Raw genomic sequence first — 23682 nt, 5'->3', positions numbered from 1 at the left:
TCTTTTTTGTCTCAATGCTACTGTCTTATAAAAAGATGATAATACTTACTTGCTCCATAAATTGTTTGAATGAATAAATGAATACATGCATTACATTTTATTTGAAAACCACTACTCAATAAAGTCCTTGCTTTCTTGAGCTACAATTTGATTTTACTGTGGCAATTAAAAAGTGAATTCAATTCCAGAAAAAAACTAAATTCATTTCAGAAGACATTTAAATTTCAGATTTGATTTATTATGTATCTACTTAGTTTTTAGTAAATTTAAAAATTTATTTTACTGCTTTAAATTACATATAAAAATACAAACGGCCTGCCCTCCGTGAAGTTTCTGGGAGTTCCATAACTTAGGACATGACAATATATCCCCTCTAAGTTGAAATATAAATTACTGTACCTCATGTCATCTACCACAAAAAAGAGAAGAACAATGCCTGGTTAGTTTATTTTGTATTCTTGAGGTAACATACCCTACGTGAGCTACTTTGAACCATCTTCAGAATTGCCCTCAAGGCTATCAGCAAATTCAAGATGGAGCATAAGCCACTGTACCATCTAGGCCTTATGAACCAGCATATCCAATGGTACCTTTAGTGTCCATGGCAAATATGGATGCTCTCTAGAGCCTCTCCCAAACACTAATTTGAGAACGACAGTGTAGATGTTTACAATTTCTCAAACATAACATCTTCTGAAAATATCTACTATACTTTTGAGTATAGTGTCTGTCTTGTTACTGGGCCTTCGGAGACTCTGCCTAACTACAGGACATCAGGTGACAATGCCGCCTGAACTTCCGATTATGAACTGCACAGTTGGCCATGCCTGATGGGCAGGGGCAGTAGCAATCTGTGTAAAAGGCTGAGTTTACCGAGGAGCAGACAGGTAGATCAGACTCCAAAATCAACTCCTACTGCTGTGCTTCCTCTACCTCAATCCATGCCTACGTCCACCTGGGCAGTTCCTTATGACCAGCTGACTCAGAAAGAAAAACCTTCAGCCTGTTTCATCAGTGAGTCTGCACAGCATGTTGGTACCACCCAAAAGTGGACGGCCCACAGGTCACTCAAGGATGACCATGAAAGACGGCAGTAAAGGAAAATCCTCCCAGAGAATACAAATTCTAACAATACATTTAGATGTCCATTTTGTCTGGATTGAGAGATGGCCAGAATTATTGACTGAAACAGATTTATGGGCAGTTCCGAATGGCATGGTTGAATGCTCGGGGATCTGGAAGGAACAGGATTGGAAGACTGCTAATGAGAAGTCTAGGAAGAGGTATGTGGAAGCACTTCTTTCAGAATGGGCACAGATTTTGAAGATAACTCTGTCTCATATGAATGTCTCAATGGCATGCTCTGTGAAGCAGGCTTTTCATCATCAGGTGAACAAACTGACATGCCCTATGGAAGTCAAACTTCCTCCAGGGACACCAGTGCTTGTTCAATGGGTCCATGAATGAAGCAACCATGGTGTCAGAGACAGAGAATATGTCTCTCAGTGACTCAGCTGCTAATGCTATTGCTGGGAACCTAATCTTCAAACGTCAGAGATCAAAACTAGGACTCTGATATGACACCACTGCTCCGCGTGACCAATCTCCTGGAAGCAGATTGATGATTATTTACAATGGATTCTGGAAATCATTTGCCTTCCATGTCCATGCTTCTACCAGCACCACTATCCACAGGCTCACTATATGCCTGATCTACCATCCTGGCATTCTAGACAGCATTGTCTTTTATCAAGACACTCATTTCACAGCAGCCTAAGTACAACAATGGTTTCTGTCTTCCCCAACAACCAGAATACGTAGGCCTGATATTCAAGGCATGGAAGTAAGAGTGGCTCTTCTCACTGATATTACCCAGTAAATTACTCACAGAATTTTTGCTTGCCATCCAAAAAACTTTGAGCTCTGCTGGTTTTGAGACTTAATATCCAAAGGAAGATTGTTTCTACCAGGAAACACAACTGTTCCAGTGAATTATATACTTCCACCTGGCCACGGGGCCAACGGGGAGGGAGAGGGGTTACTCTAAAGAGTGATTAATCCCAATCACAAGGGGAAATTGAGTTGCTGCACAAAATAGGGGCCACCAAGATTACATCTGAAGCCCAGGTGATTCACTTAGGCTCCTCACTGTACTTCCATGTCTACTATTCAAAGTTAATGGAAAACTGCCACCATCGGACACCTGGGTGGCTCAGTGGATTAAATCCTCTGCCCCCTGCTCAGGTCATGATCTCAGAGTCCTGGGATGGAGCCCCTCATTGGGCTCTCTGCTCAGCAGGGAGCCTGTTTCTCCTCCTCTTTCTCTGCCTGCCTCTCTGCCTACTTGTGATCTCCATCAAATAAATAAATAAAATATTTTAAAAAACAAAAAACTGCCACCATCATCACCACAAGGCAGGACATTTAAGGACCCTTCGGAAACTGAAGTTTTGTTCACATCAACAGGTAGAGAACTCGGGACAAATGAAAGGCTAGCTTAGGGCAAAAGTACTTGAATGGGTAGTGAAAGATGTAAGCCAGAGGTACCATCTACAGCCTTGTGACCAATCACAGCAACAAGGGATACAGGAGCTTTTCATATTTTCCCTTTGTTTATTCTATATATTATGTCTATATTTGTGTTAAGTGTTAACTGTTTTTTTTCTTTCCTCTTTTCCCCATATATACTGTATATATAATTTGTTGGAAGTGAACTTACAAGGTACTCTTCAGTTAGCAGAATATTCAGAAGCACTGTGATAAAGTATATAATTCATATAGCCAGCAATGCCTGTTAGGATTGTACATCTCAGTACTTTGAAGAGGGTAAGAAATTCTTCACTTGTATGAAGGACAGCTTTGTCTTGTAAGGTGTAAACAGAATTCTCTTGTTGTATGGAAGCTCAAGTGTTTAGAAGCACTAATACGGAAGCTAAGTAGCCAGGGTACTAGACTGTGTCAATTACTGCCTTTCAGTTGCAAACAGATTCTTTGTCTTTTTTTTTTTTAAGATTTATTTGTTTTAGACAGTGTGCAACTAGGCACATTCAAGTGGGAGGAAGGACAGAGTGAGGGAAGGGGAGAGACAGAGTGGGTCCCAAGCAGACTCCCCTCTGAGCTCAGAGCCCTATTCCAGGCTCCATCTCACAGATCCTGAGATCATTACCTGAGCTGAAATCAAGTGTCAGACACTCTAGAACAAGTGAGCCACCCAGGTACCCTTACTCACTCTCCTTTTCAAATCTACTTTGTAATAAAGGGTCTAGACTCAAGTCAATGTTCTCCTTCTGCCTGCTGAAAATGTTAAAGTTCTGCCAGTAGAGGGTGCTAATAGAAGAAGGGTGCAGGGGCACCTGGGTGGCTCAGTGGGTTAAGCCGCTGCCTTCGGCTCAGGTCATGATCTCAGGGTCCTGGGATCGATCCCCGCATCGGGCTCTCTGCTCAGCAGGGAGCCTGCTTCCTCCTCTCTCTCTCTCTGCCTACTTGTGATCTCTCTCTGTCAAATAAATAAATAAAATCTAAAAAAAAAAAAAAAAGAAGAAGCGTGCAATAGAAAAATTGTCTTTAGGAGAGCGAGAGCGAGGGAGTGAGCAAGAATGTGTGTGTGTGTTGTGTGTCTCTCTCTCTTGTGTCTTGTGTCTTGTGTCAGAGGGAGGTCCTATCCCCAGCCTCAGGGCCTAACCATACCTGAAAAGGGGGAGGAGAGGTTCTCTTGCCAGTCCTGGTCAGCAGTTCTCTTCCTGTCAGCCTTGACCCTGTGACTGTGTACCAGCTCTGGTGCAAGAAAACCCAGTGAATTTCTCCACTATCTACTGGGCAACAGGTAACACATTTCCAACAAGACCTAAAATCCAGTTGTGGGGAAAGAGTCCCCCCCTTCAGGTCTGTTCTTTCCATGGGTATTCTCCCTTGGCTCCTTTATCCTTCTCAATGCCTAATTTCTTGAAATAATAATTCTTTAAACTGTCCTTGTTCAAATTATTGTGCGGTTTCTGTCTCTTGACTGATAAGAGGAATAAATTTTTTTTATAGAATTTTTTTTAAATTTATTTGGGGAAGAGAAAGAGCAAGCAAGCACAAGAGCGGGGAGGGGTAAAGGGAGAGGCAGACTCCCGGATGGGCAGGGAGCCCCAGGGGAACTGAATCCCAGGATCCTGAGATCATGACCTGAGCTGAAGGCAAATGTTTAACCAACTGAGCCACCCAGGCACCCCAATAAGGGGAATAAATATTTTTACATCTAGAGAAATAGGCTATATTTTAATGAACTAGAATACTACTTTCACTCCTTCTCCTGTAATAAGTAGTGTTCGTTTTCTGTGTATTATAATGATCATATCCCAATGCCATTATGCTCTAATAATTAATTTTAACAGAAGACAAAAGTTATTTAATGCTTAGTATATGCTAAGCATTATTTTAAGTTTATTTACAGATAATTTAATTCTAACAATCAGCCTATGGCCTAGTACAAATGTGTGCCAAAACAAAAAATGCAAATTCCCTACCCAGAACTGTTTTTTTTTTTTTTAATTTTTATATTTTTACTTTAAGTAATCTCTACACCCAACAGGGAGCTCTAATTGAAGACTCCAAGATCAAGAGTTGCATGCTCCACTGACTGATCAGCCAGACATCCCCAAAACTGTTCTTCAAATAATGATTAAACTTCTATAATCATGTTCACTGTGAAGTTCATGATGGCTGCGTTAACGTGTACCATCACTTTGTTGTTTAAAATCTCATACATGTCTGTGAATTATTAAAATATTAAACTTCATTGTCTTGATCACTGAATAATGAATTATTATGGTTGATTAATGGCTGCAGAAAAGTCTTAACAACAAATTCCTGACCATTAGAGCAGGCAAGAGTGAGGAAATATTTAAAAGAATACTAACTTCTAAAACTTAACTACAGACTCTATCATTCCAGCTTATTCTCTCTCAGTAGCTAAAACTCATTACAAATTCATTAATGTAAGCTTCAGAAACACAGGGAGAAACAAACAATGGCACAAAAGCTAAATAACCAAGTACTATGTATTTTATTTGTAAAAACAGGAGACACTATGTGTTATTCTGTTAGTCAAGAAGCACAGACTTCCTAACCAAGGTCAATCACAGAACGTTTCAGGACTCAAGAAAGGACTTTAAAAATGGCATCAAAAATGAGATGACCCATACCATCTATCAAGTAGACTATACTCTGATATTTAAATTTAACAGTTTTGCAACTAATAGCTGCAATTAAAAGTCTTACTTTAGAAAAATAGTAATAATATATATTTTAATTTTAATATTACAATTATTTTTATAATTATAATTATAATTAATTATAATAAATAATAAAATAGTAAGTAAATCTAAAAATATCTTCTCAACATTACTGGAAATAAGTTGACTAAACAATTATGTTTTTATGTCACCAAATTTCAATATTAGGCCTCCCAAATTTTAGTAATTGCTTAGAGAACAAATTCTTGAAGAACACTACATGTGACCATTTTCCAACCACCCTTCTCTTGTTTTACCTAATAATTGTGCTAGTGATAATTAACAATTACCTGTAACAGTCAGGCACTCTTCTAAGATACAGATATAGATATATATAAACTACTTTATTCCTCAAAACTACTCATAATTAGATAATTTGCCCAAGAAATATTAGAACATTTGTCATGAACTCATGCAGGCTGGCTCTTGCCTGCCAATGTTTACAGACGTCTGTTCAGAGCTTTACGTGGTAGAGTTTAGTAAAACTTCGTAGAGACACTTCAAGTAGGTACTATTATACTCATTTTATAAAGAAAATTAAAATTTGTATAAGATACTAACAGTGTTAAATTAGGACTTTAATCTAGTTGTTGTTCTCTAAAATCTGTTATTCTAAAAACCATTGTCTTAACTATTAAAATAGATCACCCTCTCTATAACCATTATTAGTAGCAACAAATTCAAAAACCATTAGATAAATCAGATCAAATCTCATATAAAACTAAAGACCAAATAAAAGATACTATGTCATGATGTAAACTTAAAGATCCCATCCTCGGAAACATGAACTGTCAATTGTTTCTTACTATTTTCAATAGTACCAGTAAGCAAGCACATTTATAAAATATTATCACCCACTGAGAGAATATATACATCCTACATAAAACAGTTTAACATTAGATATAGAACAGTTGTAATATTAACTCTGCCTGCACATACTCTAAAGCAGCAAATGTAAATGTACCTGCAAGGAGGCAAGACCATGGAGTCTTTCATAAGCACAGATCCAGAAAGCAGGATATACCAACATCTGGCAACAGTTTCTGAACTGTTAAAATAAGTAAAATTAACAAGTAAATAAATACACATATGCACATGTATAGGACTCAAAATATACATAATTCAATACAAAATACATAAAATGAAATACATTCTAATAATATGATAAATCATTAACATTTAATGGAATTTTGGGAAATACTGACTGTTGCCAAAGGTTTTATACAGACCATGTTCATAGGGGAAAGTGTAATCACTACCTTAAGATACAGACTTCACAAGTATATGGTTATTAAGTCAATTTTATTAATTATACCGATAGCTTCACATTCTTCATTTCTGTGTAGTGGATCATAAGATCTGATGAAGATTAAAGCTTAAATATTATACTACATCTGCATATCACAAAATCCTGTTTTAATAACATTAAAGACTTACTTGGAATTCGCAAGTTCATCAATGTCATATCTTCACTGACAACTATAATCTGAATCATGATCTATTTATTTCTTTTAAATTGTACTGACATGAACAAAATGCCTATCGAATCTTTCATTTTATGTGTGTTTGAAGGATAAAGAATACCAGATGACTTAAATGTATCAGCCTTTTAGTTGAGTTAAATCTCCAATGGAAACCCAGAATCTTGTTAGTTGTTAGTGTATAAACTAACCATTAGGTTTTTTTTTTTTTTAGATTTTATTTATTTATTTGACAGAGAGATCACAAGTAGGCAGAGAGGCAGGCAGAGAGAGAGGAGGAAGCAGGCTGCCTGCGGAGCAGAGAGCCTGATGCGGGGCTCGATCCCAGGACCCTGAGATCATGACCTGAGCCGAAGGCAGCGGCTTAATCCACTGAGCCACCCAGGCGCCCCAACCATTAGGTCTTTTAAATATCTTTATCTACCATAACTAAGGTTTTGAAACTACTTCCAATATGTATCTATAAAACAAATCATTTCTCTGACCTGGAGAACTTTTTATCTACGTAACTGTCTACCTTGACTATACCTGAGAGAACTCAGACTCAACAAATTAAAAAATCTACCTACTATTTCCTTCAAGATCACATCTTTTCTGGTATTCTCTGTATTCACTGAATACTGCCATCCTCCATCCAGAAACCTAGGCTTCTAAAACATTCCACATAGCACTCGGGGTAAGCTTTCTAGGTCAATCCCATTACTGACCATAAGAAGGAAAAACTGTCAACTTTCCAGTTAGGTACTTTTTTTTTTTTTTAAGATTTATTTGAAAGAGAGAACATGAGCATGTGTGAGCAAACAGGGAGGATGGGGAGATGGGGGGGGGGGGCAGAAAGAAAGAAGAAAGAAAGAAAGCCTCAAGCAGACTCTGGGCTGAGCACAGAGTCCAATCCCAGGACCTGAGATCACCCCCCGAGCCAAAATCAAGAGTCCACCAGTTAACCAACTGAGCCATCCAGATGCACCTCCAATAGATACTTTAAAGTTTCTTTTTTAATATTTCTAATCTTCACTGAGGGAAGACATAAATGGCTGCACATCTCCTACTTAAGATTCTTTGTTTAGAAATTCTACTTCCTTACTCTTGTGAAATATGACTTACAAAGTCAAGGGGGAATAAAATCAAACAATTTGCCAGAAATTAAGACAGGACAAAGTTGTTAAGTAGATGCCACCACAAGCCTCCAATTTTTATTTCACTTAGGTAAATGGTCACAAAGTTGTCAGTAAATTCTACTATAAATGTAGGAAAATCCCAAATTTCACTCCCACCACAAGGAGAACCATGCCAACCCATGACTAAGAAACTGCTCAGACCTTGAAAAAAAATTCACTCTGAGAGCATGGTTTGCCAATGCACCTGAGTAAACCCAAGGAAAGTAAAATGCTTTCATGTGGGCCATTGTATCTCCTACTCTCTGGGCAAGCAAACTCCAGCCCAGAGAAGGAAGGCATACTTAATCTTGTCAGATCTTATTCATACAAAGGCTTCAGATGTTCCTAAGATAAAGATAAAAAAATCGTAAGATGGCCTCCATCTGCTTCTCCAGACTCCTGTCTCTTACTAGTTCCTCTTCTTTCCTCATGGTGCTTGAACACATGGTTCACTCTCCCTTTTTCTACCATGTTGCTTCCCAGTCCAGATCAACCATATATACTCTTTTCTCTGCTTCTACCAAACTCTAAATTAAAATTCTTCAGTTAACTTCCACCTTCTTTTAAAATTCTATTATGAACCAAATACAGATTTGTGTTAGTATTTTTAAAAGTTTACTGAGGTATAATTTAAATACCATAAAATTGCCATTTCAAGTGCACAATCCAGCTTTGCGCAGTGGCAGTATCGTAGCCAATGAGGTTTATCCGAGGCGCGATTATTGCTAATTCAAGTGCACAATCCAATTTTCATGAAATTTAAAAGAACTGTGCAAAGATCAGCACAATCCAGTTTTAGAACACTTCTTTGTGTTCCTAACCTGTAACATGCTCTGTTTCTACAGATGTGGCTTTCCTGGACAGTTCATATAAATGGGATCATGTAATATAAGGTGTTTCTCCCTTGCTTCTTCCACTTGGCATGTTTTGAGGTTTATCCATGTTGCGGTATATATAAATGCTTTATTCCTTTTTTATTGCCAAACTGTACTCCACTATACAGTTACATGACATTTATCCATTCATCAACAATTTTTATCATTTCTGGTTTTAGGCTGGGAATACAAATAGCACTAATAAGAACATCTTTGTGCAGTCTCTGTAGGCATCTATTTTCACTTATCTAGTACAAATATGTGAAAGTGGAATTACTGGGTTACATGGTAAAACTGTTTAACTTTTTGAGAAACTGCCACTGCTTCCCACAGTAACTCTATCATTTAACATCCATATCACCAACACATGAGGATTCTAGCTGTTACCGTGTTGGTGCCAGTATTTGCTACTGTCTACATTTTTTACTATGACTACTCTAATGGCTATAAGTGACAGCTCATTAATTTTGGTATTAATTTTGTATGGTGTAAGGTAAGGGTCTAAATTAATTTTTGCAAAAAAAAAAAGTAAACAAATAAACTTTTTGCAAGTAAATAATTAACCCAGCATCATTTGCTGAAAAAACTACGCTGGCCTCCCTAAAATGCTTTAGCACCTTCATCATAAATGAACTGTACATTGGTGGTTCCTTTTTTAATCCTCCATGTGTTATACCCACACTATGGATAGATCTTAGCTGGAGATCATTTAAAAAAAAAACTGCTCATAAATACAAGGGTTGACTTCTAGGCTTCATGAAGGGTTTACTTCAATTCTGTTCCAATGATCTATTTATACATTCTTTTCCTTGATAGCACTTAAATATGTTTACCTTTTAATTAATTTTCTCTCCTCAACGATAAACTCAATAAAGACAAACACTGTGTCTCCCCACCACTCTGTACAAAGGTAAGCATAATGTATAGCAGACAAGCTTTTAGTAATAAATGAATGGACCAAAAAGGTATTTGATACCTTTTTGATAGGCATTAAAATCCTTGTGAGTCCAGTTTAATGCTTTCAAAAACTGATAAATATCATGGGCTGGTAATGAAACATGGAAGTCAACACCATCTCAATATACCAGGTGAATCTATATAATAAAAGAGGTCATTGCTGCCAATATTTTAAGAAGGAAAATAACTCATCAACTGGAGAAAGGCAAAGACTTTGCTTTTAATTTTTTTATTTTTATTTTTTTAAGATTTTATTTATTTGAGAGAGGGAGAGAGAGAGAGAGAATGAAAGAGAAAGGGAACATGAAACGAGAGAGGTTGGCAGGAGAAGCAGACTCCCTGGCGAGCAGAGAGCCCAATGTGGGACTCGAATTCGGGACTCCAGGATCATGACCTGAGCAGAAGGCAGTCACTTAACCAACTGAGCCACCCAGGCACCAAAGACTTAGTTTTTTAAGTAGGACATGAAAAGCACACATCACAAGAGAAAAACTGAGAAAGTTAGAAATTTCTCCTTTCCAAAGGAGGCTTTTAATAGAGTGAAAAGGAAAACCACAAAGTGGGAGAAGATACATACAATGTAAGTATCTCAACAAAGGACACGGATACAGAATTCATAAATCAATTTCTACTAATCAACAGAAATACTACAGAAAACCCAATTAAAAATGGTTAAAAACTCAAATCAGATGTCATTAAAACAAAGCTACCCAAACAGTCTACAGAAACATGAAAATCATTCATCATCAATAAGCAGGGAAACGTAAAATAAAATCAGTGAGATAGGATACAATATGTAAATCAGATTCTAATGTCAGATTCTAATTTGATCACACGCATTTCCAGTAATTCTATTCCTAAGAATATGCCCAACAGTAATGACTACACAAGGGCACAAAAAGACATGAACAAGATGTTTGTTGAAACTTTATTATTCACAATAGGAAAAAAACTGCAAACAACCCTAGTATCTATCAATCAAGAGTGAGAAGGATAAATGAATTGTGTCATTTGCACACATACAGTAAAGCAATGAAAAAGAATTAATGCAAAAACATAGAAGAATCTTAGACATTTATCAATTTAAACAAACAAACAAAAAAAGCCTGACCAAACAATTTTTATCTGTGTGGAGTTCCATGGTGATGGAAGTCAGAACGGGATTACCTTTCCAAGAGAGGTGATTAGAGCCTTAGGAGAGCTGAAATGTTCTATATATTACTGAATATATAACTGAAATGGTAACAGTTACTAATACATACTATTTTATTTACTAAACTTTTCGTGCACTCTTTCAGTTTATGAATATATTTCAATCTAAAGAAATTCCTTCCAAATAAAATAAATTTCAATGCTAAAAGTCAAAATTTAAACATTAAAGCTATTAGTTTAAGCTAATTAAGGAAATACTTACCAAAAAAGAATTTGATTGCCACTGTATCTCTCATAGCGTGCTCTTGCAGACATTAATCTATTAAAAAAAAGCCAAACATTTAATGATTTTATCTTCATTTTGTTTTAAAAACACTGATGATTACTTCAATAGAAAATAATCTTACCTACCACTAACTTCACTAAACTCCAAGAGTTTAGAAATATATACATCAAATGCAGTATTTTCAAAAACGTCAGTTGGGTAATATTAAGAGACAACAAATACAATACTACCATGTACACTCTATAACCTGCCAACTCACACTGAACAATGTTCCTTTTCTGCTATGAAAAAATACACATTTGTCTGATTTACCACTGAATCCTCCTGTTAAGAAATTACTAGCAGGGAGAAAAGAAAAGTTACTGGCAGAGGCATACACACATACATATCAGAGTCTGTTGAGAGAGAGAGAGTTAGAGAGAGGGAGTGAGTGTGTGTGAGTGTGTGTGTGTGTGTGTGTGTGTGTGTGTGTGTGTGTACTGCTTCTTCCAAACACATTTTGACATTTGAATTATGTTATACAGAAAAGAGAAAATAATAGGCCCTAACATTTATATTCTAGCAATCTGGTTTGGTCCCTAACCAGAAACTTAAAGGAGAGCCAGAAAAAGTAATGGATGAGCTGGTTATGGAAGAAAAACACACTTTAATTAAAACATTATGCAAACTTACTACAGTAAATGCTTTACGACACTCAAAGGTGTTTTTATAAGTGTAATCACAATAACATAAGGTAGCAGGAAAGAATTTTACAGAGTAGGAAAATGGGGTTTGGAAAGTTTACGGGTCTTATTCACAGAACCCATATGAGCATACCAAATCAGGAGTTTTAATTCTTGCACTTTAATACAACGCTACATCATACCCAGTCCATCTTAAGCACTGAACATATCAAAAAGAATTACATAAAGTAAACAGTTTTATTTTCATTGACTAGCAAATACTTAACACTGTTTTGCTTCAGATATTCTCATGAAACCTTCAAAACACTGTAACAAAGATCATCTCTCATTGTCTCTATTTCATCAAAGATAAAACTGCAGCTAAGATGTTAAGATTTGCTCAAGGCCCCATGACTAAGGAAAACTGTGATGAGAAAATCCAAAGTCCTATGTATATCCTACAAAAATATACCCAAATGGTTTGGGCTCCTAATTATCTATCCAAACCCATTTCAATAACTCCATCACAAAAGCTCTTAAACAGAGCATCACACTTACCTGAGCTGATGTTCCCTGAGATTTGATAGTATTTCCATTCCATGAAGATAAGAATAAATAGTATTTAAATCCTGGAGAACAGGAAAAAAAAAACTGATTATTTTTCAAATGTATCTTTCAAAATATCTTAACACCCCCCAACTCTGATTTTAAGCCAACAACTGTTCATGACAAAACTATTGACTATGGTAGGCAAAATCTCTGAAATAAAAGAAATCTGAAAAGATAAAGAGCTACCTCCACTCACCGCTGATAAACTTCTACTCAAGCAGTGCCAGAAATCAAAAACTTAGCATTTCATATGAAAGTCTATTTCATTTCTAAATTGATATAACCCTTCTTCCTCAGTGACATCCAGCTATTCAAAAAGAATTATCATATCGCCATAAATGTTTAATTTATTATTTCCCCAGATTATTCAGTCTCAGTATTTGCAGTTTTCACATCTTGAAAAGCATCCTGACTAACCTCCTTTGGATAGGACCCAATTTGTCAATATTCCTCTAAAAATATGACCTTCTAAAGAATCTCTTTCTAAAGACAGGGCACCTGGGTGGCTCAGTCATTAAGCATCCGCCTTGGGCTCAGGTCATGATCCCAATATCCTGGGATCCAGCCCCCAGTCAAGCCCCACATTGGGCTCCCTGCTTGGGAAGGAACTCTGCTTCTCCCTGTCTCACTCCCTTGCTGTGCTCCCTCTCTCACCGTGTCTTTCTCTGTCAAATAAATAAATAAAATCTTTTTTTAAAAAAATCAAAGTATTTTTGATATTTTTATATCTCTTTCTAAAGATATATCTCTTTCTAAAGAGACCCAAAGCAATATTAATCAACCATTGACAAAAAAAAAAGTCCAGTGGGACAATCCTTTTACTCACTTTGTGAGAGAGAAAGGGAACTTGTCTCTAGCCTTCATTCAGATAACTAGGTACTAAAACTCCCAGTATGATAGAGTATAACCTCAGCCTAGAGGAGTGGGAGAGAATATAGGAGCAGCCCAAATTCCTGACAGAATGGTCTACTTTACCACTTACGTAGAATGCTGGTGCTCAGAGATTATAAACAAGCTTAAATTCTCTATATAAAATGTACCTCCTTATTCTCTTATAAGGAACGGTGACTTTATAAGATAGGCAGCTCCCAACACTGCCCTCCTGCTTTGATATGTAATTGGCTAAGAGAATTATCAGATGACAAAAGAAAAAAGCTAAGACAATGTTTTTTAACAGATTAATAAGAAAACACAGAGCCACTAAGAAAAAGAGCCATAATCTGTCATTCCAAAAATTACAACCACTAATTAACCATGATGGATTCAATGACCACACCATCTCAATAAATCCTTAGGAAGATGGAGTAAAAAAGATTTTTTTTTTCCTATATTCATATATAAAGAATAAATTAAAAGAGAAAACCACAACAAATGAGAAAAGGTCTATAAAATTCTTGATGACAGCAGATAGAGAAGTGATATGATAAACTAGTATTTCCACAGATGGCTAAAATGGTATTTCTTATCCTATATGCTTTCAATAGGACACCTTACCACTCCCTCATCTAAAAGTGGAATCTTATGTGCCTTCCCCAAGAACCTGTTTGGTCCTTGGATTTGTTCTGATCAAAAAGAATGTGGCAGAAGTAAAGATGTGTCGCTTTTAAGATTCAAGTACCCTGACCACCAATGCTGTGAGGAAGCCCACTAGTCTCATGGAGAAAGGCCACGTGGAACAGCACCATAGCATTAGATATATAAGTCATGTCTTCTTATACCAGCAGACAAATGAAACGGAGAAAATAATCCCAGCTGAGGTTTGGTGGAACAAAAGAACCAACCACCCAGCCAAAACCTTCTGGATTAAAGTAATAAAGTCCTGGCCAAAGTCTAGCTCACAGTGAACTCACTGAGCCTGCAGACCCATCTAATAGTCCCTCTCAAATTCCTGGGTTTATAATTGGAATGTATATACTTGTTAGTTAGAATAACCCCATATGGGTCCATGACCTATGTGGTAATAGCTGTAATAGTGGAAAAAGCCAAGTGGAAGCCTCTGAAATAGCCCACTTCCTATGCCCCAGAAGAAGACAGTAAATAAAAGATCATATTGCTTCCATATAGGCAAAGGACAGCAAAGACTAGGGTGTCTAATGAAAACTTACAGTATTTAATGGTGAGTTCTCTACCATAGACTGTCCTCCTAAAGTAAACATATCCTTAAAAAAAAATGCCTGCAGACTGCCACAAACTTAACCAAATTCTAACCAACAGTCTCAACATAACATTGTTGCTAGAACTGATTAAGCCTCAGGTACTGATTTGGTGAATACATTTTTTTCCCATTTCCATTACAAAAGATCATCGGAAACAGTCTGTATTCAGATAGGACAATATTAACTTACAGTTTTTCCTTAGGGCTATTTTTTTTTATATTTTATTTATTTGACAGAGAGAAATCACAACTAGGCAGAGAGGCAGGCAGAGAGAGAGGAGGAAGCAGGCTCCCTGCGGAGCAGAGAGCCAGATGCGGAGCTCAATCCCAAGACCCTGGGATCATGACCTGAGCCTAAGGCAGAGGCTTTAACCCAGGCGCCCCCTTAGGGCTATTTTAAATTCTCACTCTCACTTGATCTTAGCCAAAAGGCTGAGAAACGGATTAACTCTCTCACTCTCTACCATAACACAACGTGAAAACATCTAGACCTTCTGACCCATACATAGTCAGTATCTTGCTGAATGGACAGAATGAACAAGAGAATGACCAAAAGGAGGCTGGCACCCTGGAGTCCTTGGTAACATACTCATACTTCAGAAAGTGGGCAATAAACTATGAGGAATCAAAGAACTATCACTTTGATGTTCTGGGGGGGGGGGGTGCAGTGATCAGGAGCATTTCAGAACATCTCCTATTGACAGAATGTTGGGGCTTCAAGTTTAGGGCAAGATAAATTAAGAGTGATTGGACTTACCTTCCACCATAATCAACTAAAACTAAAAATAAATATATGAAATCACGTTTTTCATGAGATAAGACATGAGGCAACAGGAGAGAGTTTAACACCTGAGAGAAGAGAAACAAATGAGATAATTCATAGGATGATAACTTACTGCCTGCCAGTATCTTTTGTTGAGGAAAAGGAGGAGGCAATCTAAAAGCAAAAACTGGCTAGAGTTTGCAGAATACAAGAGAGCATATTACACCGATAATGTATGTTCTGGAAATCTACAGAAGGTGCTCGTCAAGTCTTCAGTTGCATACTGATTATCCTATCACGTGGGGGAAGAAAAACAAAAACCAGGCGCTTGGGTGGCTCAGTTGGTTGGGCATCTGCCTTCGGCTCAGGTCCTGATCCCAGAGTCCTGGGATCAAGTCCCACATCAGGCTCCTTGCTCAGCAGGGAGCCTCTTTCTCCCTCTGCCTGTTCTGCCTACAGCTCTCTGGGCTTCTGCTCTCTGACAAATAAATAAATTAAAAACAACAACAACAAAAACAGGCAAAGCAGTCAGGGAAAGAACTATTTTACAGAATGAAGTAGGTCCTCAAGCAGGAATGATTTTTATCCCCTGAATGACAAGAGCAGTATCTGGAGACGTTTGGGATTGTCACAATTTAGCACAGAGGCAGGGTGCTGGTGCCACCAGCATCAAGTGACTAGAATCCAAAGATGCTGGTAAACATCCTCTGATGCAAAGGACAAGGACCTGGACTGAAAGATTATCTGGGCCAAATGTCCATAGCGCTGAGGTTTAAACACCCTGGATCAGAGGGAACATATACCTAAAACTCACACAGGGACACGAAGAGTTACTATTTCCATCAGGCAAACTAGAAAATCTCATAATCCATAGTGTGTTTAGCTGAGTACTCAGAAGGCTCTGGACTAATACTGGGGCAAAATTAAATAGAAATTTGGCACTATTTAACACAGCTCATAAAAAGGCCCAAAAGGATCAAATAATTTCCAAGTCACTTACCTGTGTCCCAGAACAACGCTGAGTAATATTTACAAGAAAACCCCAGTACATAAAAAGGTAAAGACGACAATCTCTGCTATTCAATCAAAAATTACCAGGCATGCAAAGGAGGAGGAAAAAATTACTCATAGTGAGGAAAAAAATCAATTATAACCAATTTACCAATTACAAAGATAACAGAATGAGTAAGAAAAAATATTTAAAACTTATTAAAATTATATTCCATATATTCAGGAAGATACAGAAAGGATTAAGCATGTAAGAAGGGACATTAAAAAAATTTCAGAGATGAAAACAGTATCTGAGATGTATAATACACTAGATCGGATGAACAATACAATCAGACTTTGCAGAGAAGAGATTAATAAACTTGAATACACAAGAACAGAAAGCAAAAAGAAAACAGAAAGATATGGAAAAAAAACTTAAAACAGAGCACTAATGAATTGTGGAAAAACTTCAAGCAGCCTAACAAAAGTGTAACTGGAGTCATTTCAAGGCAGAGGGAGAACAAAGGGGAAAAAACTGAATTATGGAAAATATTCCTTTTTTTTAAAATATTTTATTTATTTAACAGAGAGAAATCACAACTAGGCAGAGAGGCAGGCAGAGAGAGAGGAGGAAGCAGGCTCCCTGCAGAGCAGAGAGCCTGACGTGGGGCTCGATCCCAGGACCCTGAGATCATGACCTGAGCTGAAGGCAGTGGCTTAATCCACTGAGCCACCCAGGCGCCCCATCCCTTTTTTTTTTTTAATAAGATTTTTATTTATTTATTTAGCAGACAGATCACAGAGGAGGAAGCAGGCTCCCCCCTGAGCAGAGAGCCTGATGTGGGGCTCGATCCTAGGACCCTGGGATCATGACCTGAGCCAAAGGCAGAGGCTTAACCTACTGAGGCACCCAAGTGCCCCGAAAATATTCCCTTTTTGATAAGAACTATAAATTTACACTTCCAGGAAGTTCAACAAACCCCAAGCACAAGAAATACTAAGGAAACAGCACCAAAGCACCTCAAGATCAAATTGCTTTCAAAAAATGAAGACAAAACTGTAAAAGCAGCTTAAGAAACAAGATAAATTACATAAAGATTAGAATTATAGCAGGCTTCTCGTCAGAAACAATGCAATCCAGACAACTACTGTAGTAAATCTTCAAAGTCAAAAATGAAAAACAATTATCAACCTAGAATTCTACTGCCAATCAAAACAGCTTTCAAAAACAAAGGGAAAATATTTTTGACATATACAAAGTCTGAATGAATTAATCACCTGCAGACCTGCCTTATAAAAGAAAGGTTAAGTCTTTCATAAAGGAGGAAAGACAATACCAGATGGAAATTTGAAACTACACAAAAAAATAAAGAGAACTGAAAATGGAAACTACATGGGGAAATATAAACCTTTTTTCTAATTATTTAAACAATAATCAACAGATTAAAAAGCACTAGCATAAGGGGAACTGGGGTGGCTCAGTCGGTAGGGCATGCCAGACTCTTGGTCTGCTACGGTCATGATCTTGGGGTGATGGGATGGGTTTCCGATACCCATATTGGGCTCTGAGCTCAGCATAGATTCTGCCAGGGATTCTTGGTCTCCTACCTCCCACTCCTAGTGAGTGCACACGTGCTCTAATAAGTAAAATCTTAAATAAATAAAAAGCATTAACAAAAATGACGACAACAAAAATGTGTAAGGGTTTCCACTACGCATACACCTGAAGGGTATCTCAGTAAGAGCACAAAGGATGGGGATAAAAATGGCAAGACACTGTTGTAAGGTTCTTAGACTCCACGTGAAGTACTATAATCTCACTTGAAGACAGACTGGGATAAACAGAAGATGTATACTATAAACCTTAATAAATCTCGTATTTTGTAGATTTTCTTGTATTCTCTCTATATAAAACATCCTTGTGAATGAGAACAATTATTACTTCTTCTTTCCCAGTCTGGGTCCTTTTTTTCCTCTCTCCTCCTTTTCCTTAAAGCTGTGGCCATACACACATAGTTGCTTGGGCCCCACCATTTACATTAAAAGTCATCAGAACCTGGCAAGACACCTACAAAATGCTATCCTATGGAAATGTGCAATTTATTTCTGACATAAAGCTAACTTTTAGTGGCAAGCAAGTTAGAACTCCCATAATGTGACCGACCAAATGAGGATAGGCTAGTGTTAAAAAGTCTCACCAGAATTTTCTGAGATTCTCAACTAAATTTATGTCATGTAATTTCTACTGTTCTCAATTCAGAGGACATTTTGGGAACAACATCAATAACGCCATTAATATCTGATAAAGAATCTGGAATTCACTTTTCAATTTTAAATTCTAAGCAAGAATATATAATTCACAGGTTTTGAAATACGTGTTTCTTCAGTTCTCTGCTTGAAGACAGCCTGACAAAGTTTATCAATTTTAGATTCTAAAAGCCCTTCTTCAAATATCTGTAAGTTGTTTTTTTTTTAAAGATTTTATTTATTTATTTGACAGACAGAGAGCACAGGTAGGCAGAGAGGCAGCCAGAGAGAGAGGAAGGGAACTAGGCTCCCTGCTGCTGAGCAGAGAGCCCGATGCAGGGCTCGATCCCAGGACCCTGGAATCATGACCTGAGCCGAAGGCAGAGGCTTTAACCCACTGAGCCACCCAGGTGCCCCAAATATCTGTAAGTTTTTACTGTTAATTGCCTTCAATCTTATTTCAGAGGGACAGTTTGGCCAAATGAACATGTTGTTCTCCAACAACATCTATAAATGCTGATTGCTTGGACCCAAATACAAATAGCATTATTTCTATCGGGGTGGCAAACCTTTTCTATAAAATGTGAGATAGTAAATATTCTAGGCTTTTTAGGTCATATGATTTTTGTCACAACTATTTAACTTTTCTTTTGTGGCATGAAAACCATAAAAATGTAGGTAAATGAATGGGTTTGGCTGCATTCCAATAGAGTCTTATTTACAGAATAGTTGGTAGGCTAATTTGGACTCCAGGCCATATTCTGCCAACTACTAAAATACAGCGGTCAAAAATATCCACAAAGGAAGTCAAGCCATGAATGAACTCCACTTTGGAGACTACTTCAGCGTATGAATTTTGGTGGAAGCTGAAAACACCAGATTTTCATTCTTCCGACCTCACATAAAACTAGGGCATGGGCAAATGATCCAAGTGCTACTAATGAGAAACACATGTCCCAAACTTTGAACACAGGGAAACCAACAAGTAAGAGCTGCACAGAATCTATGCTGGCAGTTAGCAGTAACATCAGGGTCAGTCAACATATGCAGTATATAGTGTAGGTGGTCAACAGTCCAAGTAGTGGACTGCTTGTGCTAGGCATATGACCATGTTGTCTAGCCCCAAGTCTACTTCTCCAGTAATCCCAGCAATTCTGTAGCTACCAAGTATCTTTTTTTTTTTTTTTAAGGATTTTATTTATTTGACAGACAGAGATCACAAGCAGGCAGAGAGAGAGGAGAAAGCAGGCTTCCCGCGGAGCAGAGGAGAGCCCGATGTGGGGCATGATCCCAGGACCCTGGGATCATGATCTGAGCTGAAGGCAGAGGCTTTAACCCACTGAGCCACCCAGGCGCCCCTCAAGTATCTTTTTATACCTTTTCCTTAAAGGGGACAGAACTGGGCTCTGTTTCATTTAAGTTTACAACCCCGACAGACCCTCAGACCAGCACCATCAGCCTCATGTGGAAACTTGGTAAAAATGCAAATTCTCAGGCCCCATTCCAGACTTAATCAGAATCTCTGGTGTAGTCCCAGCAATTTGTGGTTTAATAAGGGCTCTAGGTAGTTCTGATGCATACTAAAGTTTGATAACCACTGGCCAGGAAGGATTATGCCACTCTGTTATTTGGCTGATAACCTATTAATGAGAAAGGGAATTAATCACTGAGATGCCTAGTAAATTCTGGTCCCTACAATGCACCTGGTTTGAGGGTCATAAGATGCTAAGCACTCATGAAAGAACAGAAAAGACCTCCCAGAACAAAGGCTGATTGTAGTAGCAAACTGGCTAATTCTCCCACATGATGTGGGTGGTTATGGTATTTTGTTTAAATGGGACACCAAGTAGTTGCTGACTGTGTAAAGCTGGCCTTAGGGGTTCTTGTAGGTTTTTGTGTTTTGTCTTAAGCAGGCTCCATGCCCAATGTAGGGCTCAAACTCATAGCCCTGATGTCAAGAGTTGCATGCTCTATCAACTGAGCCAGGCATGCACCTCAGTTTCTCGCAGTTTTTGTACCAACTATTTCTGAGACAGGCTTGTGGTAGTATTATTAGGCTTGGTGTGCCCAAGATCAATAAAAGCTATTATAGAAAGCCAAAACAAACAAACAAACAAAACTTGACCGAGACAGGCCTTAAGTCTTGTAGATACTTCTTGCTAGTTAAAAATGTAAAAGGTACATTCGAGGGGGTATTAAATCATTTACACTGTGTGCACTTGAAAGCTGCCCTACAGAGCCTAAAAGAAGGAAGTCATAAAGAAGACAGAAAAACTAGGAAGTCGGGACATTTCAGATCAGCAACATTCTGTACAGATTCAGAACAGAATGAGCCACCTGTTCTGAAACTACAACAATATGCTACAGAAATTAACCAGAGGTATTAGAATAACAAATACCAGCTCTGGGTTAAAGAATAAAATAATGGGTTCCACTTGGGCAAAAAATGGTGAGGAAGCAGTGATGACTCAGAGCTTCCTAAAACAGATCAACCATACCCTCTCAGCCAGTTATGTGTGTAAAGGTGGGCAAGCTGAGGCAGGTGGTAATGTGGCCATCCTACAACAAAGCAGCTACCTTTTTACATCCTTCAAACAGTCCAAACCTAATGAATTCACTGTAGGTACATCCCACTGGTTCAATTTTAAGTGAAATATTATTATTTGCAGCACTGTCTGAGGCATTAACGATCCCTTTAAGTATACTTCTAATTAAGGAGATTGTGCCAAAGCGTTGTGCTGCTCCTGGAGTAATGCCATCTTTCAATTCTACTGATGGCCATTCCACACATACTTAGAAACCCAACCAAAACTTAGAAAACTTAGAATGCAATGCTTAAAGAAACTGTATTTTTCTGTTTCTTCAACTCTAAAACTAATGAATTTCTTATCCTATGATTAACTCACCACATGCAATTATCTTCTTCACTCAATTATCTTCTTCACCTGGAAAAGCAAGTATATCCCTAGAATTTTATTATCTCAATTATATTCTTCACCTGGAAAGCAAGTATATCCCTAGAATTTTAACAATGAAAAATCCCTCAGGGTGGATTCTAAGAGCAGTATAGATTCAATTCCAAGATACATGTATTCTGCAGCTACAGGTCTATACATAAAAACTTACAGTGAAGAATCCTCTACAAATCAATGTTTGACTGAAGACAGAATAACCACGTAGTTAAAAACCTGGGAATCTGGAGTTAACCTGGGTTCAAATTATGCCTTTATCAGTTACTAACCAATAATCTTGGATTATTTGCTTAATGTTTATTGTCTGTACAAAAGGAATGATAAAATACCTCCTTTTGAATATTTTATGTTCAAAGGTAAATGTTAAGTGTGTAACACAGGGACTATCACATGATGAACAGTTAACAAATGTTAGCATTATGCCTTTATATATAGGTATGCATTATAAATTACAAAATAATGATTAAATTACATTCAGCACACTATGAAAGCTATTTTGAATGTTTCTGACAACAGCTCCAAGCTAACATTATACATTAAACACAGACTTCTATTCCACTGGTTTTCTCATCCATGTGGTCTAAATACAGTCTGCAAAATAGCAATAAAGAGCTACACAACACTTACCACACCTGGAGCTCAGCCCCTCATTTCCAAAATACCATTTTCTACTAAAAGAACCAGGGTTCCTTGGGTAAGTGCACAGAAAGTACAGAAAGTACAAGCCTGGAACATCTTTTTGTGCCAGAAAGAGATGACTTAAAGACTAATGGGGTCATGTCAAAAGGACATGAGAGGACTTTGAAAGGCTCTACTGGCTAAATTTAGCATAATCTAGTAATTAAAAAAAAGAATGAAAATATTAAAAATACAAAAATAATCCTTGAAAAAGTCATTTAAAAGAGGAAGAGGAGGGGCACCTGGGTGGCTCAGTGGGTTAAACCTCTGCCTTCAGCTCAGGTCATGATCTCAGGGTCCTGGGATGGAGCCCCGCATCGGGCTCTGCTCAGTGGGGAGCCTGCTTCCCCCTCTCTGCCTGCCTCTCTGCCTACTTGTGATCTGTCTCTCTCTGTTAAATAAATCAATAAAATATTAAAAAAAAAAAAAGAGGAAGAGGAGGACAGGGAAAGGTGGGAAAGTTCTTCTATAGAGGAACCAGCTATTATAATTGTAGGAGAAATACACAATTAGAAAATTATCACTTTGTAACAGCAAAGTAATAGTTAATTTAGCAAAGATTATCAACATGCTAATAAAGCCAATGGGTTCAACACTGTTGAAAGACAAGATATCTACCCTTTGGCAAAGTATCATCTCAAGGATCACTTCTAACTTGCAGCACTGTACTTTTAAAACAAAGAGATACAGGTAAGCAAATTTAGCATCTCCCATAATGGAAAGAACTGGTAATATGTCCTCTGATGTGACAATATTCAAAGTACAGAACATCATGGAGAGCCTGGCTGGCTCAGTCAGAAGACCATGTGATTCAATCCCAGGTTGTGAGTTCAACCCCCAGGTTGGGTGTAGAGATTACTTAAGAATACATAAATAAGCTTAAAAAATATATAGTACAAAAAATAATTTCACCTAAATCTCATCATGAAAAATAGTTTCACCTAAATCTCATCATGAAACCAAATTATGAAACATTCTACAAGACAACTGGTCAGATTCTTCTGTAAGTCATGTTTATGAAAGAAAGAAAAAGGCAGGAGAACTGTTCTCTATTAAAGACGACTAGGGGCACCTGGCTGTCTTAGTCAGAATAGCATGAACTCTTGATCTCCGGGTTGTGAGTTCAAGCCCCACATAGGGTGTACAGATTACTTGAATAAAATTTAAAAAATAAAATAAAAAAATAAAGAAGACTAAAGAAACCTAACAACCAAATGTAATGTTCCCTGACTGGATCCTAGACTGTAAAATATAAGAGACATCTTAAAGATACAGTGAGGGGTGAACTGTTACCAGGTCTGCAGTTTACTTTCAAATGGTTTAGCAAAATAAAGTATATGCAAGAGAAGAGGACCTAAGATAAATACGGCAAAATATTGCTCGGGGTAAAGAGTATATAATACAGGACCAAAAAACGGGGAT

At 37.6% G+C, this 23682-nt stretch overlaps 1 protein-coding gene and 1 non-coding gene across 7 annotated transcripts in view; one reads left to right on the top strand and one right to left on the bottom strand.

Moving 5' to 3' along the window:
- The window catches only part of RAPGEF6 (Rap guanine nucleotide exchange factor 6), a 190205-nt gene that overhangs the window by 154056 nt on the left and 12467 nt on the right, over positions 1–23682 (bottom strand). For 5 of the 6 annotated variants that reach the window (XM_046000273.1, XM_046000274.1, XM_046000277.1 and 2 more), the window contains exons 2-4: positions 12405–12475; positions 11161–11217; positions 6241–6324 (exon numbers count right to left, since the gene is read on the bottom strand). In XM_046000273.1, the coding sequence (XP_045856229.1) occupies positions 6241–6324; positions 11161–11217; positions 12405–12475 (212 nt within the window). Of the gene's footprint in view, positions 1–6240; positions 6325–11160; positions 11218–12404; positions 12476–23682 lie in introns of those variants that run through there. The other variant, XM_046000276.1, reaches the window with a different exon arrangement.
- On the top strand, positions 8583–8728 carry LOC123939431. The gene has a single exon (XR_006817845.1). It is a non-coding gene; the product is annotated as a U4 spliceosomal RNA (small nuclear RNA).

Source organism: Meles meles, chromosome 3, assembly GCF_922984935.1.
Source record: "Meles meles chromosome 3, mMelMel3.1 paternal haplotype, whole genome shotgun sequence".
NCBI classification, from domain to species: domain Eukaryota; kingdom Metazoa; phylum Chordata; class Mammalia; order Carnivora; family Mustelidae; genus Meles; species Meles meles.
Note: the sequence above shows the minus strand (reverse complement) of the source record. Positions and strands in the feature narration are given on the sequence as shown.